The 10,628-nt window shown below is 41.4% G+C and overlaps 1 protein-coding gene across 1 annotated transcript in view; it reads left to right on the forward strand.

The window, feature by feature from the left end:
• Positions 1 to 3,425: 3,425 nt before the first annotated feature.
• Positions 3,426 to 10,628, forward strand: part of TFPI (tissue factor pathway inhibitor) — a 13,972-nt gene continuing 6,769 nt past the window's right edge. The window contains exons 1-2 of the mRNA XM_019554359.1: positions 3,426 to 3,688; positions 4,731 to 4,814. Of these exons, the coding sequence (XP_019409904.1) occupies positions 3,532 to 3,688; positions 4,731 to 4,814 (241 nt within the window). The 5' untranslated portion in view covers positions 3,426 to 3,531. The remainder of the gene's footprint in view (positions 3,689 to 4,730; positions 4,815 to 10,628) is intronic.

Consider the following 10,628-nt stretch of genomic DNA (forward strand, 5'->3'; position numbering starts at 1 on the left):
TCTCTCATCACTCCAGAGCCTACCTGAGTGTGGTTTTTTTTGATGTTTCTCAAGCGAGTCTCAGGATGTCATCCTCTCATTGTACTCAGCCTTGGTGAAACCGCAGTGGAGTATTGCATCCAATTATGGGCTCCACAATTCAAAAAGGATGTGGAGAAGCTTGAGAGGGTCCAGGGGAGAGTCATGTGCATGATCAGAGGGCAAGAGAACAGGCCCTACGAGAAGAGGCTGAGATCCATGGGACGCTTCAGCCTAGAGAAACAAAGGCTCGGGTGTGACTTGGTGGCAACCTATAAGTACTTAAGGAGTGTGCATCGGGATGTGGGGGAACACCTGTTCACCAGAGCACCCCAAGGGATGATGAGTTCCAATGGTCACAGACCCCTCCAAGACCATTTTAGGCTGGACATAAGGAAAAACTTCTTTACTGCCCAAGACTCCAAGGCCTAAAATAGGCTACCCCCAGAGATGGTACAAGCACCTACTCTGGATTCTTTTAAGAAACTTTTGGATGCTTATCTTGCTGGGATCCTTTGACCCTAGCTGACTTCCTACCCCTTGGGCAAGGGGATGGACCTGATGATGGTCCCTTCCAGCCCTCATGTCTATGAAATCTGACTATGTGATTTGGACAGAGCTAGACAAAATTTCAAAAGTCTGTCTAACTCTATCCCAACTACATAGTCAGTCCAATAAAAGATATCATCCTAAAAAATCCTTGCCTGTCTTATAATTTCTGGGCCAGCATGGCTACATTACTCTTGCACTGAATATACACTGAATTAATTTGTTACAGAGAAACATCTAATACAATCTGATGAACCATCATACTAGACAGGTGGGAAAAACCATAACATTTTTGCACTGTATAGGGGGACAGGTTTTTTTCTTCCTACATAATTAATACCCAGTGTTTTAGTGCACTGAAGGGCTTTTTGGGACAGTTATAATAGACAACATTTTCCTAAAGATCATAAAAGTCAGTATTTTACTTCACTAGTAAGACCTACTCCTACTAGTAAGTGCCTGTATACTTTTATTCCTTTTCCCTCCACCTGAACACACAATTTGGGATGAAAATGGGAAGATATTTTAGAGTGCTCATATACAGGTAGGATATTATTTTGTACTAATCCACTCTGATATCATATGTTTTCTAATTGACATTGTGGTAAAGTTTAAGCCAATCTTGTGACTTTTATTTCTTTCTTTAAAAATATCTAAAAATAAGAATATGAAATAATGAATTAAAATGTCAAGTTGATTTTCTGCAAATCCTACAGAAATTTTGCAATATTTCCTTTAAGATCTAGAAAATAACCTGAAAAACTCAGCTTTTGCGGCTAATAATCAACAGCATTACATGTTTACTGTATCTCTGGTAACACATTCTTAGACACTGGATCTCAGACAAGAACAATGGCTCCTTAAGTGTATAATGCTAGCATGTGTACATACCATTATAGTTAAGGTACTGTGACCCTATCCTTCATAACCCTAGTCTTTAAAAGCTTATGAAAGCCAGTTATAAAAAGAAAAAAGCTGTGAGCCAAACTCTATATACTAGGTTCCATTTTGTAACAAGAGCACATTTTAATATAAAATTTCAAGTGTTTTTCTAAAATGCATCGCAGCTGTTTTAAGTTACATACATAATTCTACAATCTGCCCCATATAGTTCACCTATCCTCCTTGATGCAGACTGCTTTGAAATATTCTGTACCATTTGTTTGAAGAACCTTCTCTGAGGCTTCCGTTACTGCAGAAAAAAATACAGAATGATTTATCTGAGTGACTGTCTGTCTCTTCGGTTCTCAGTAGATCAGATGGATCCAATCTCATTGTTCTCATTCACACACAAGGTTTTATATGATTGACTAATTAATGAGGTATGTAACTCACAATTCAGAAGAGCTGCCAAAATGCACGTGTACCTGAGAACACCAGGAACACAAGTATGGACTGCTGTAATTTTGTTTCTTTTTTTATTTAAAGAAAGGTAAATGTTCTGAAAATCTACAGTTTTGCCATGACTTTCATTTCTGTTGTCCATGATAAGGTGTTTTTAGGTCTCTATATCAAACTACACTATGGGCCAGATCTTATTTTGCTAATGCCTAACCAGCCTACATACATGCCACTTTAACAGCATGTAAGTTTTTGGCGTAAGTACAGAGTTTAGGATTTTAGTTCCTCCTTCGGAGAAATAGAATCGCCATGTGTCTACATCTCCTGAGGGGGAGGATGTTCCTCCTGCCAACATCTTAGTAGAATGGGCACTTGCCCAAGGAGTAGGATAGCCAAGCTCTATGCACTTTCCTCACCCAGTAGGGGTTTAAACCTATATCTCCTTCTTGCTAGCTGTAACCAACAGACCACAGGCCATGTATTGCCCATGTCACTCTTGAAGCTGGCCCACAGCACCTTGGGAAACCAGAGTAGGGAATTTTTGAGCTAGGACTTAGGGTCTTCTTCCTTCCAGGGCAGCATCTCACCCTCTGGCTTGTATATGTCCTTCTAACCTCACTTATCTTCCTTGTTTGGAAGGAAGTGGGTCAGCTTCTAAAGGAGGATTGGATAGGGTTCTGGACAATGTCAGGTCTGTAGTCTGATGGTTTGCTCCAGAACTGGAGATGTAGATTCAATCTTCCTCTGGCTGAAGGGAGCCTAGTTGCCTGTGTCTCCAACTCCCAAAGTGAGTATACCAGCCTAGTAGTACTACTAAACTTCACCCCAGCTACTTGTAATTTTTGTCCAGTCTCAAGCAGTTATCTACATGATTCTGTTTCCCCAGGCCAGACCCCTAGTGAACATGCTCATTGCCATACTATAGCCAGTGCTGATTTGCAAGCTGTACTAGGTGCCAAAAACTGTAGTTATGTGCTGCTTATGCACCACTGAGGTTTAGGCATGCGAGGTGAAATGGGATCTGGCCCGCTGTGAATTTCTTAGCTTGTCTTGGTTTGTTTTGCACACACAATCAAGTATCACTCACTAGGAACTGAAACCAAACACTGATACTTAAAATAAGTGTTCCACTTTCTGATTTCCTGCCCCCTTGTATACTAGATGAACTTGCAAGATGAGATACAGTCTTAGAATTTTTTTCTCTTTGTTTTGCCTTTCTTATAACCCCTCCTTGAGTCTGTAACTCCCACATTAAATGAGGTAACACTGATATCAAAAAGTAATTTGTAATTAATACAAATACAATGAAGCTACTATTCTTTATTTTAAAGGAAGAGTCAATTCTATTCTTAATAAGAATTCTGCTATAGGTTAACAATTAAAGAGGCTATTCATTCTCAAGCTTCCAATCATAGAGATAAAGTACATACATCTTCATGGCAAGAGAGGAACAAGCAACAGGAACAGTTTGCCTATTTTGGGCCAACGTGATTTCTTTGTGTCAGACTGTTTTCTCTAGCCTGAAGATACAGACTTCTTTTTAAAAGTTCTTTCTGTTTTGATACAGTTTTGATCCACTTCATCAATTATTACTTTTCAGCAGAAAAACCCACGTACTGTTTCATGGAGCAAGATGCTGGAATCTGCCGAGGGTATATTCCCAGGTTTTTCTATAACAAAGATTCAAGACTGTGTGAAAAATTCTGGTATGGTGGGTGCCTAGGAAATCAGAACAACTTTCGGTCCTTAAACGATTGCCAGAGGACCTGCCAGGACAGCTGTAAGTTTCTTTGTTTTGTAATTTAATTTCTGTTTTACGAATATATGTTTGGGATGTATTTGCAGAAATGTAAGACAACTCAAATAAATCACCCCATTTAGATATCAGAAATTTAAATGAAAACAGACAAACGTATTGCTAGTCATTTGGAACTTCTAAGTGGCAGTGAATATAACAGAAATCTTGATGCTGTCATCTATCATATATGAATTATTTGCTTGCATTTTTTCTTTTTAAATATTCTAGTAAATACTTATTAAAGATATGCAATGTACCTGTTTTTGGTTAGAAACTGTAATTTAAAAATGATTGGTTTATCTCTTAAATGCATTTAAAGAAAATATGGCTTACTGCTAAGAGTCAAAACCTCATACTGCAACTTACAGACTGAGGACTTAATCCTATTTTAATTTATAAATTTAAAAGGCTCAGACACAGATTTGAAGCTGCAACTCTTGGCACATAGGCACAGATTTGGATTCTATTTTGTCCTGTGTGCATACCTGCTGGAAGTGAGGAAGAAGACAGTCTTCCCAACTTCTAGTTGAATAGTTGAGGTTGTTAGGGTACTGGCCTAGAGAAGAGGTGACCAAGGTTCTAAGCCCCTCTCACCTAGCAAAGGTTTGAACATCTATCTCTGGCTACCTGGCAAAGTGCTCTAACTACCAGGTCATATTTCTCCAGACCCCTTTTGAAGCTGGCCCACTACAACTTGCATTTAATATTTGTTGGAAGTTGGAAAGTTTCTGCCCCCGAGGCAGGATAGAAGTCAGGGCTCTGCTCCCATCTAGGCCAGTAGCTATCTTAGTGAGCCATATACCTCTGTCTGGCTTCTTCTTATCCATGTGGGCCTTCTTTGGGCTGACTGATGGTCTGGTTAATAATAATAGACTGAGTTGTGTTGCTAAATTAGTGGTCAGTAATATATTTTTGAAAGGAGTGGTAGATCTGTACTGACTAGAATGTTACCAATACAAAAGCTAAATGCTCAGTTCCAGTGTTACTAATATTTTGAAAGTCAATCACTTTTTTTTCCTTTCAGTTATTTCAGTGCAAGATGACCAGGACATAGCACTTCCCAGAAAGTCCCCAGAGTTAAAGCCCAATAACTTTCCTAGGTCTCCTGGTAAGAATGTCCTTTTGAGTTTGCATTGGTAAAAATAGATGGAGATGACAGCTTGTGTGCAAGTGATACATGGGTATCAGCCTTCTGCATATGCAGAGTTCTTGGCTTTGCCTTTTCCTGTCCAGTCTCTCAGATAATGATTCTCTGCTACACTGGAGAGAGCTCCGCAGAAAAGGCAGAGGAAACTTAGAGATAGATGCTTTCAGGAAGCTCTGAGATTCCACTTCGCTAATCCTCTATCTCCATGGGTTTTTTTTCCTTTCAACATGCTACTGACATACAAAGGATGAGGGAGCCCAAAGGCACAGGGTCCCCTTGTAATTCTCGTATTCCCAAGGAGTTCTCCGTTGGTGATTTGACTTGCAGCTGAATTACAGCTCTTTTCAGTCATCAAATCATCCAAAAGGGCCATAACTGGAATCTGTGCCATTTTGTTCATTAGACTGAAGTTTTATTTACACTATAGCCACTTTGCACCAAGCAGTGGCAGTGAGAGTCAGTTAACTGGGTGTGAATTACATGTGCATCCACTTAAACGCATTTTTACATTGTGAATAGTATAAAATAAATGTAATGCAAATGAAAATCAGGATCTTCATCTCTGGCGTTAGAGCTTGACTCATTTCCACAGCTGGAAATGAGCACTAGAGGGTCTCTGAGAATATTTGTTTAGGCTTTGAAAGATAAATAAAGTCCAGACATAGCATTTTTTGAGCCACTGTTGTTCGAGAGAAAACACCTAACAATTGGAAATCTTCCTGATGACCTTCTGCCCTTGCACTCAAATGTACTTACTGGAGTTGGGTGATGGCTAATGAATTTATTAAACTTCTGTGTTTGACATTTACTGTAAAATGATGGATGGAATACTGCCCCAACCAATGATCTCAGCCTGTTAAGATTTATTAATGCAATTTGGTTATGCAATGTTATCGCTGTGTTGATTTTAACTGGTGGTTGGAGAGTCAGCTTTTATGATATTATTTTGGCTACTAGCTCATAGCATTAGATGGCACCTCAGTTGCTAAAAATATTAAGGGGTGCACAAGCCTTTACTTCAGAATTTTTTTTGCAGAAATTGTAACATGTATAGCCCGCTCTGCCTAATTACTCCAAAGGAGATTATGATTGTTACTTGGCCCCAGGTAGATATCACTTGAGCAGGTATAGCAGTGTGACCTGTGGCTGTCCTTACCCAGAACCTTCAGAATATGTACTGTAGTGTGCTCTGAGAGTTTGAGGCCAAGCAGTTTCATACTCTGAGCCCATTACTTCCACCAGTTAGCAGCCTGTTGGAAGTTATTGACAAGACTTCCCTTGATTCAGTGGTTCAGAGCAGTGGTTGTCAACTGTGGTATGCATATCCCTAGGGGTACTTAAAAAGGTGGTAGGGAGTACCAGGGGTCTCCCACTGCTATGCACACCCTGGCAGAGGCCTGGAAGGCACCTGCCCCCCCTGATCTGTGCATGGGTGTAGGCAGCTGCCATTGCAGACTGGGCTTTGCACACCACTGCAGCTGCCCCAGAAGTGGTGCGATGCCACATGCCTGCCACCATGGGGCTGCACCGCACCCCCTGCCTCCCCAGTGGTGGGACGCACATGGCGTCGCATTGTTCCTGGGGCAGCTGCAGTGGTGCTCAAAGTCCAGAGCATAGCTGCAACTGCCTCTGCCCCACACATAGATAAGCAGGGCATGTGCCCCTCAAGCCATTGCCAGGGTGTGTGCAGCAGCAGGAGCACCCCCATGCCCCTGGATGAACCACCCAGGCTCCAACTGTCCCACAATCCAGTTTGGCCAGGGCCCTGTTCACCCCCTGTCCTTGTCTGTGCTCCACTCCCTCCCTCACCACAGGGGCCTCAATCTGTACACACCCCCATGGCCCTTTCCCTTCCCCCACAGACTTACCTAAGGTAAGGCAGGGGGTTGCACATATGGGTACACACGCACAGCATCCCTAAATAATTTTAATATAAAGGGGTACATGAGCTGCAACTTTGAGACAGAGGGAGTACACTTGTTAAAAAAGGTCAAAAACCCCTTCCTAGAGAATCAATGGCACAGAGAACAATGACAACAGTGTCCTTCAGGCACTGAGCATGTAGCACCACCATGGGCTCTCTTATAGTTCTTTCATGTCTTGCTGTTACAACTCTACTGGAACTTTTCCTATGTCAACCACATGACTGTTTTTCAGTGCAAGCTTTTTTTCATGGGCTGGAGTCAGACAATCGACAATCATGAAACAATCTCTGAGAAGGCACAAGCCTCATCTCTCAGAACTTTGGGTGCCTTTTCCTCCATGCAAGTCACCATGTATCTGAATATATAAGAAAAAGGACTGCTTCTCCATTTACACTATGTGGCATGGACCTCCAAGAGAATTTATCCCCATCTGTAGATGGCATGGAAATGTGCATCAGGGTTATAAGGACTCTTGAGCCTGTTCACCATGATGAAGAGTAGGAAGTGACTTCCACTGAAATAAATGGGGTGAGCATCACCTCTTATCATAGAATCAAAGAAAGTTAGGGTTGGAAGGGACCTCAGGAGGTCATCTAATCCAACCCCCAGCTCAAAGCAGGGCCATCCCCAACTAGATTATCCCAGTCAAAGTTTTGTCTAGCTGGGTCTTGAAAGCCTCCAAGGATGGAGATTGTACCACCTCTCTGGGTAACCTGATCCAGTGTTTTACTAGCCTCCTAGTGAGAAAGCTTTTCTTAATATCTAACCTAAATGTCACCTCCTGCAACTTCAGACCATTGCTCCTTGTTCCGTCATCTGCCACCACTGAGCACCTTGCATACCACTACTGCCTTGGTTGGTGAAACTGCACATAGGACCCCTGTAAGGAGCTGTTTAATGAGCTGTTAAAGGCTTAGTAGCTGGTGTATGGATGTGGAATCTAAAAGCCAGATAGTGTGCTGGCTGTCACAACATGGTAATGATTTTATGTATCCTGGAGAATATTTAAGGCGCATTAGGGTGGACGGGTTATTGAGCCAGAGCAGCCCACACAGACATCTGAGGAAACAGTCACTTCTGTGGACACCTACAGCTGTCATGAGAAAAATATGAAGGAAGCCTTGGCAGACTACTTTGGACAGGGGTATTTAATAGGGTTGTGCGAAATTTTGCCAATTGTTTCGTTTGACGCTGTTTTGACTCTTTTAAAGCTAGAAACAGCAAAATCAAAATGAAACGAAGGGTTTTGAAACAGCCTCAGAATGAAACAAGGGCAGTCAAAAAGTTTCAAAAGTTTCAAAACATTTCAAGTTTCGAAGCTCAAACTGGGCTTGCCTGCAGGGAAACAGAAACTAAAGTAAGGGGGAGGAGGGGGGAAGGGGTGCTCTCATTATCGATTGTGTAGCTGGCCAGTGACTGTAATCCTTCCCTGAGGTCCTTTCCAATCCCAGTACTCTGGGAGAAGGATGGAAAAACAACATAAAAGGAAACATTGTTTGAACTGGACTGCTTTCTGTCATCCATGTCACAAGTTTTGCTTGTTAGCAACCTGAGGACCAGTTTCCCAGAAACCATGGCACCTATTTCCTTGAAACTGGGCAGGCCTCATGGCCTCATCAGGGGCTACCATCCCTTCAGTTTTCACCCTGCTTCACCTTAACACACACACAGTGTCACCCATGTCACAGGCTTTACTTGTCAGCAGCCTGAGGTGCAGTTTCCCTGAAACCCCTGCACCTATCTCCTTGAAACTTGGCAGATTTCAGGGTCTCAGAAGGGGCTACCATTTCTGCAAATTTAATCTTAATCAGGCAAGAAATGACAAAGTTATAGGTAGTTTTGTGCTTCTCATTATAGCCTATGGGCAAAATGTCAAAACAGCAAAACAGTTTCGACAAAACAAAACAGAACAGTGGTTTTGAAATTAAATGAAACTTGAATAAAACCCTGTCCCATCAAAGCATTGAAACAGAAGTCAAAACAAAATGGCGCTGTTTGTCACAGCCCTAGTATTTAAGGATATTATGAGTGAAGCTCTCCTACACCAACATGTGTTTTTCACTACCAATAAAGGTTCCAGACACCAATATATAATATGGTTTCCTTCCTTAATTTATAGGGTTGGTGAAAAGCCCTCACGTAAACAGCAGCAGATTTTGAACATACAGGAAAAAAAAGTGCAACATTTTAAAACTACTGAGGAGTTTGCCAACTCTACTTTTACTTCTTATTAGAGCCGTGGGTGGTGAGGTGGTGAAACACCTCTCCTGCTATAACTTGCCATAGCTAATGAACCTGTGCCAATACCCACCCACCAATATAGGAATTTAGCTTCAAACCTTAAGATTCTTAAGGAAGCAATATAATAGTAAAGATGAAGAGCCAAATAGCAAGCAGCTGCAGAGTTGGGAGGATGTCCTAGGTCCTAGGCCTAGCAACAAATGGGCTGCCAAGGTCTGGTTTCTTTCAAAACTTTTGAAAGAATTGACATGGTCTGACAGAATGTTTTTATTTCATTGAATCAGATTTTCCAGCAGAAAAAGTTCCTCTATAACAATCTCAATTAGCTCTCCACAAAACTTTCATTTCTGTACCTTCCAATAGATTCCTTCAGTTCCTGTTCATGATCCCACAATGCTAAGCTAAATGAAACATATTTTGCCAAAAAAAATGTAGATTTAGAAAATCCAGTTTATGAAATTGTCGCATGAAATCTATAACTCACATGAAGTTAGAAGCTGGAATAAACAAGAGAGGACAAGTACAAGTGAGGAAGCCAAAAGTCTTATGCCCATTGCAGTCAACAGAAAGACTCACTGAAACCCAGAGATTTCAGCAAGCCTTGCATTAAAATCCTGGGATCTTATGTATCTGTCCTAAAAGCTAGGGTAATAATGATGTAGTTCAATGTGTATTTTTTTTCAGATTGTTTGCTTAGGGGTTTTCACAGCAGTTTGTGCATTACCATTTTCCCCGTTTCCCTACTTGCATCTGTTTTGTGTTTTGTGTAATTATTTTTTCAAGCAGAAAGAAAAGGAGAAACATATTTTGAATTCCTAGGAAAATGTGTCTGTAAATCCACAAAATTTGGTGGAGAATCTTGGGAACAGATGTAGTACCAAACATTACAAATAATTAAATAACTCATGGTAGTCTGTCATTAGCTAGGATTGAACTTCTGACCCCTGAATCTGGGTTTAAAAAAACTGCTTCATTTGTGCTAAAAGATCCAGCATGATTGGCCTGGCCCAAGGGTTGCAACCTTCCAAAAAAAAGTACTAAATGATGGTGAAGTAACAACAATGCCATGGAGGCACACGTACATGTGCCCACTGTGTAGCATAATTCTGCATAGGTCATTTAAAAATTAACTCTATTTCAAGTGAATCAATTGATTATTTTCATAATTCAGTGATTCTCAACCAGGGCACCACAGCACTCTGGGGTACTGTGAGTTTTTTTTAAGGTTTCCACAGGGTAGCATACAATATTAGCACTGGTAGGTTGTGCAAACAATACATGGGATGTAGCTACACTTTCAAATAACACGGAGCAATAAAGTCCAATGTAGTTCACAGTGGAGTCAGCTGCTCCCTGGTTTGGAGTCTCATGTGCATCCACGACACCAGCAGTTTGAGCCAAAGCAGAGCGGCCCCAAGCTGGCAGCAGGCTCAAGGGCTAGGAACAGATTGACTTTTATTAGTAAATGTTTAGGATTAGGAATCCAGAAAAAAGATGACAAATCCTGTAGGGAAATACAAATTGCCCGAGCAAGGAACTAACAATAGAGGGATGGGGGTGAGGAGGGGAGTGCAACTAGGTTACAGAAGATACGTTAGCCAACTAAGCC

This window comes from Crocodylus porosus, unplaced genomic scaffold (genome assembly GCF_001723895.1).
Source record: "Crocodylus porosus isolate Cpor-Errol unplaced genomic scaffold, CroPor_comp1, whole genome shotgun sequence".
In the NCBI taxonomy this organism is placed as follows: domain Eukaryota; kingdom Metazoa; phylum Chordata; order Crocodylia; family Crocodylidae; genus Crocodylus; species Crocodylus porosus.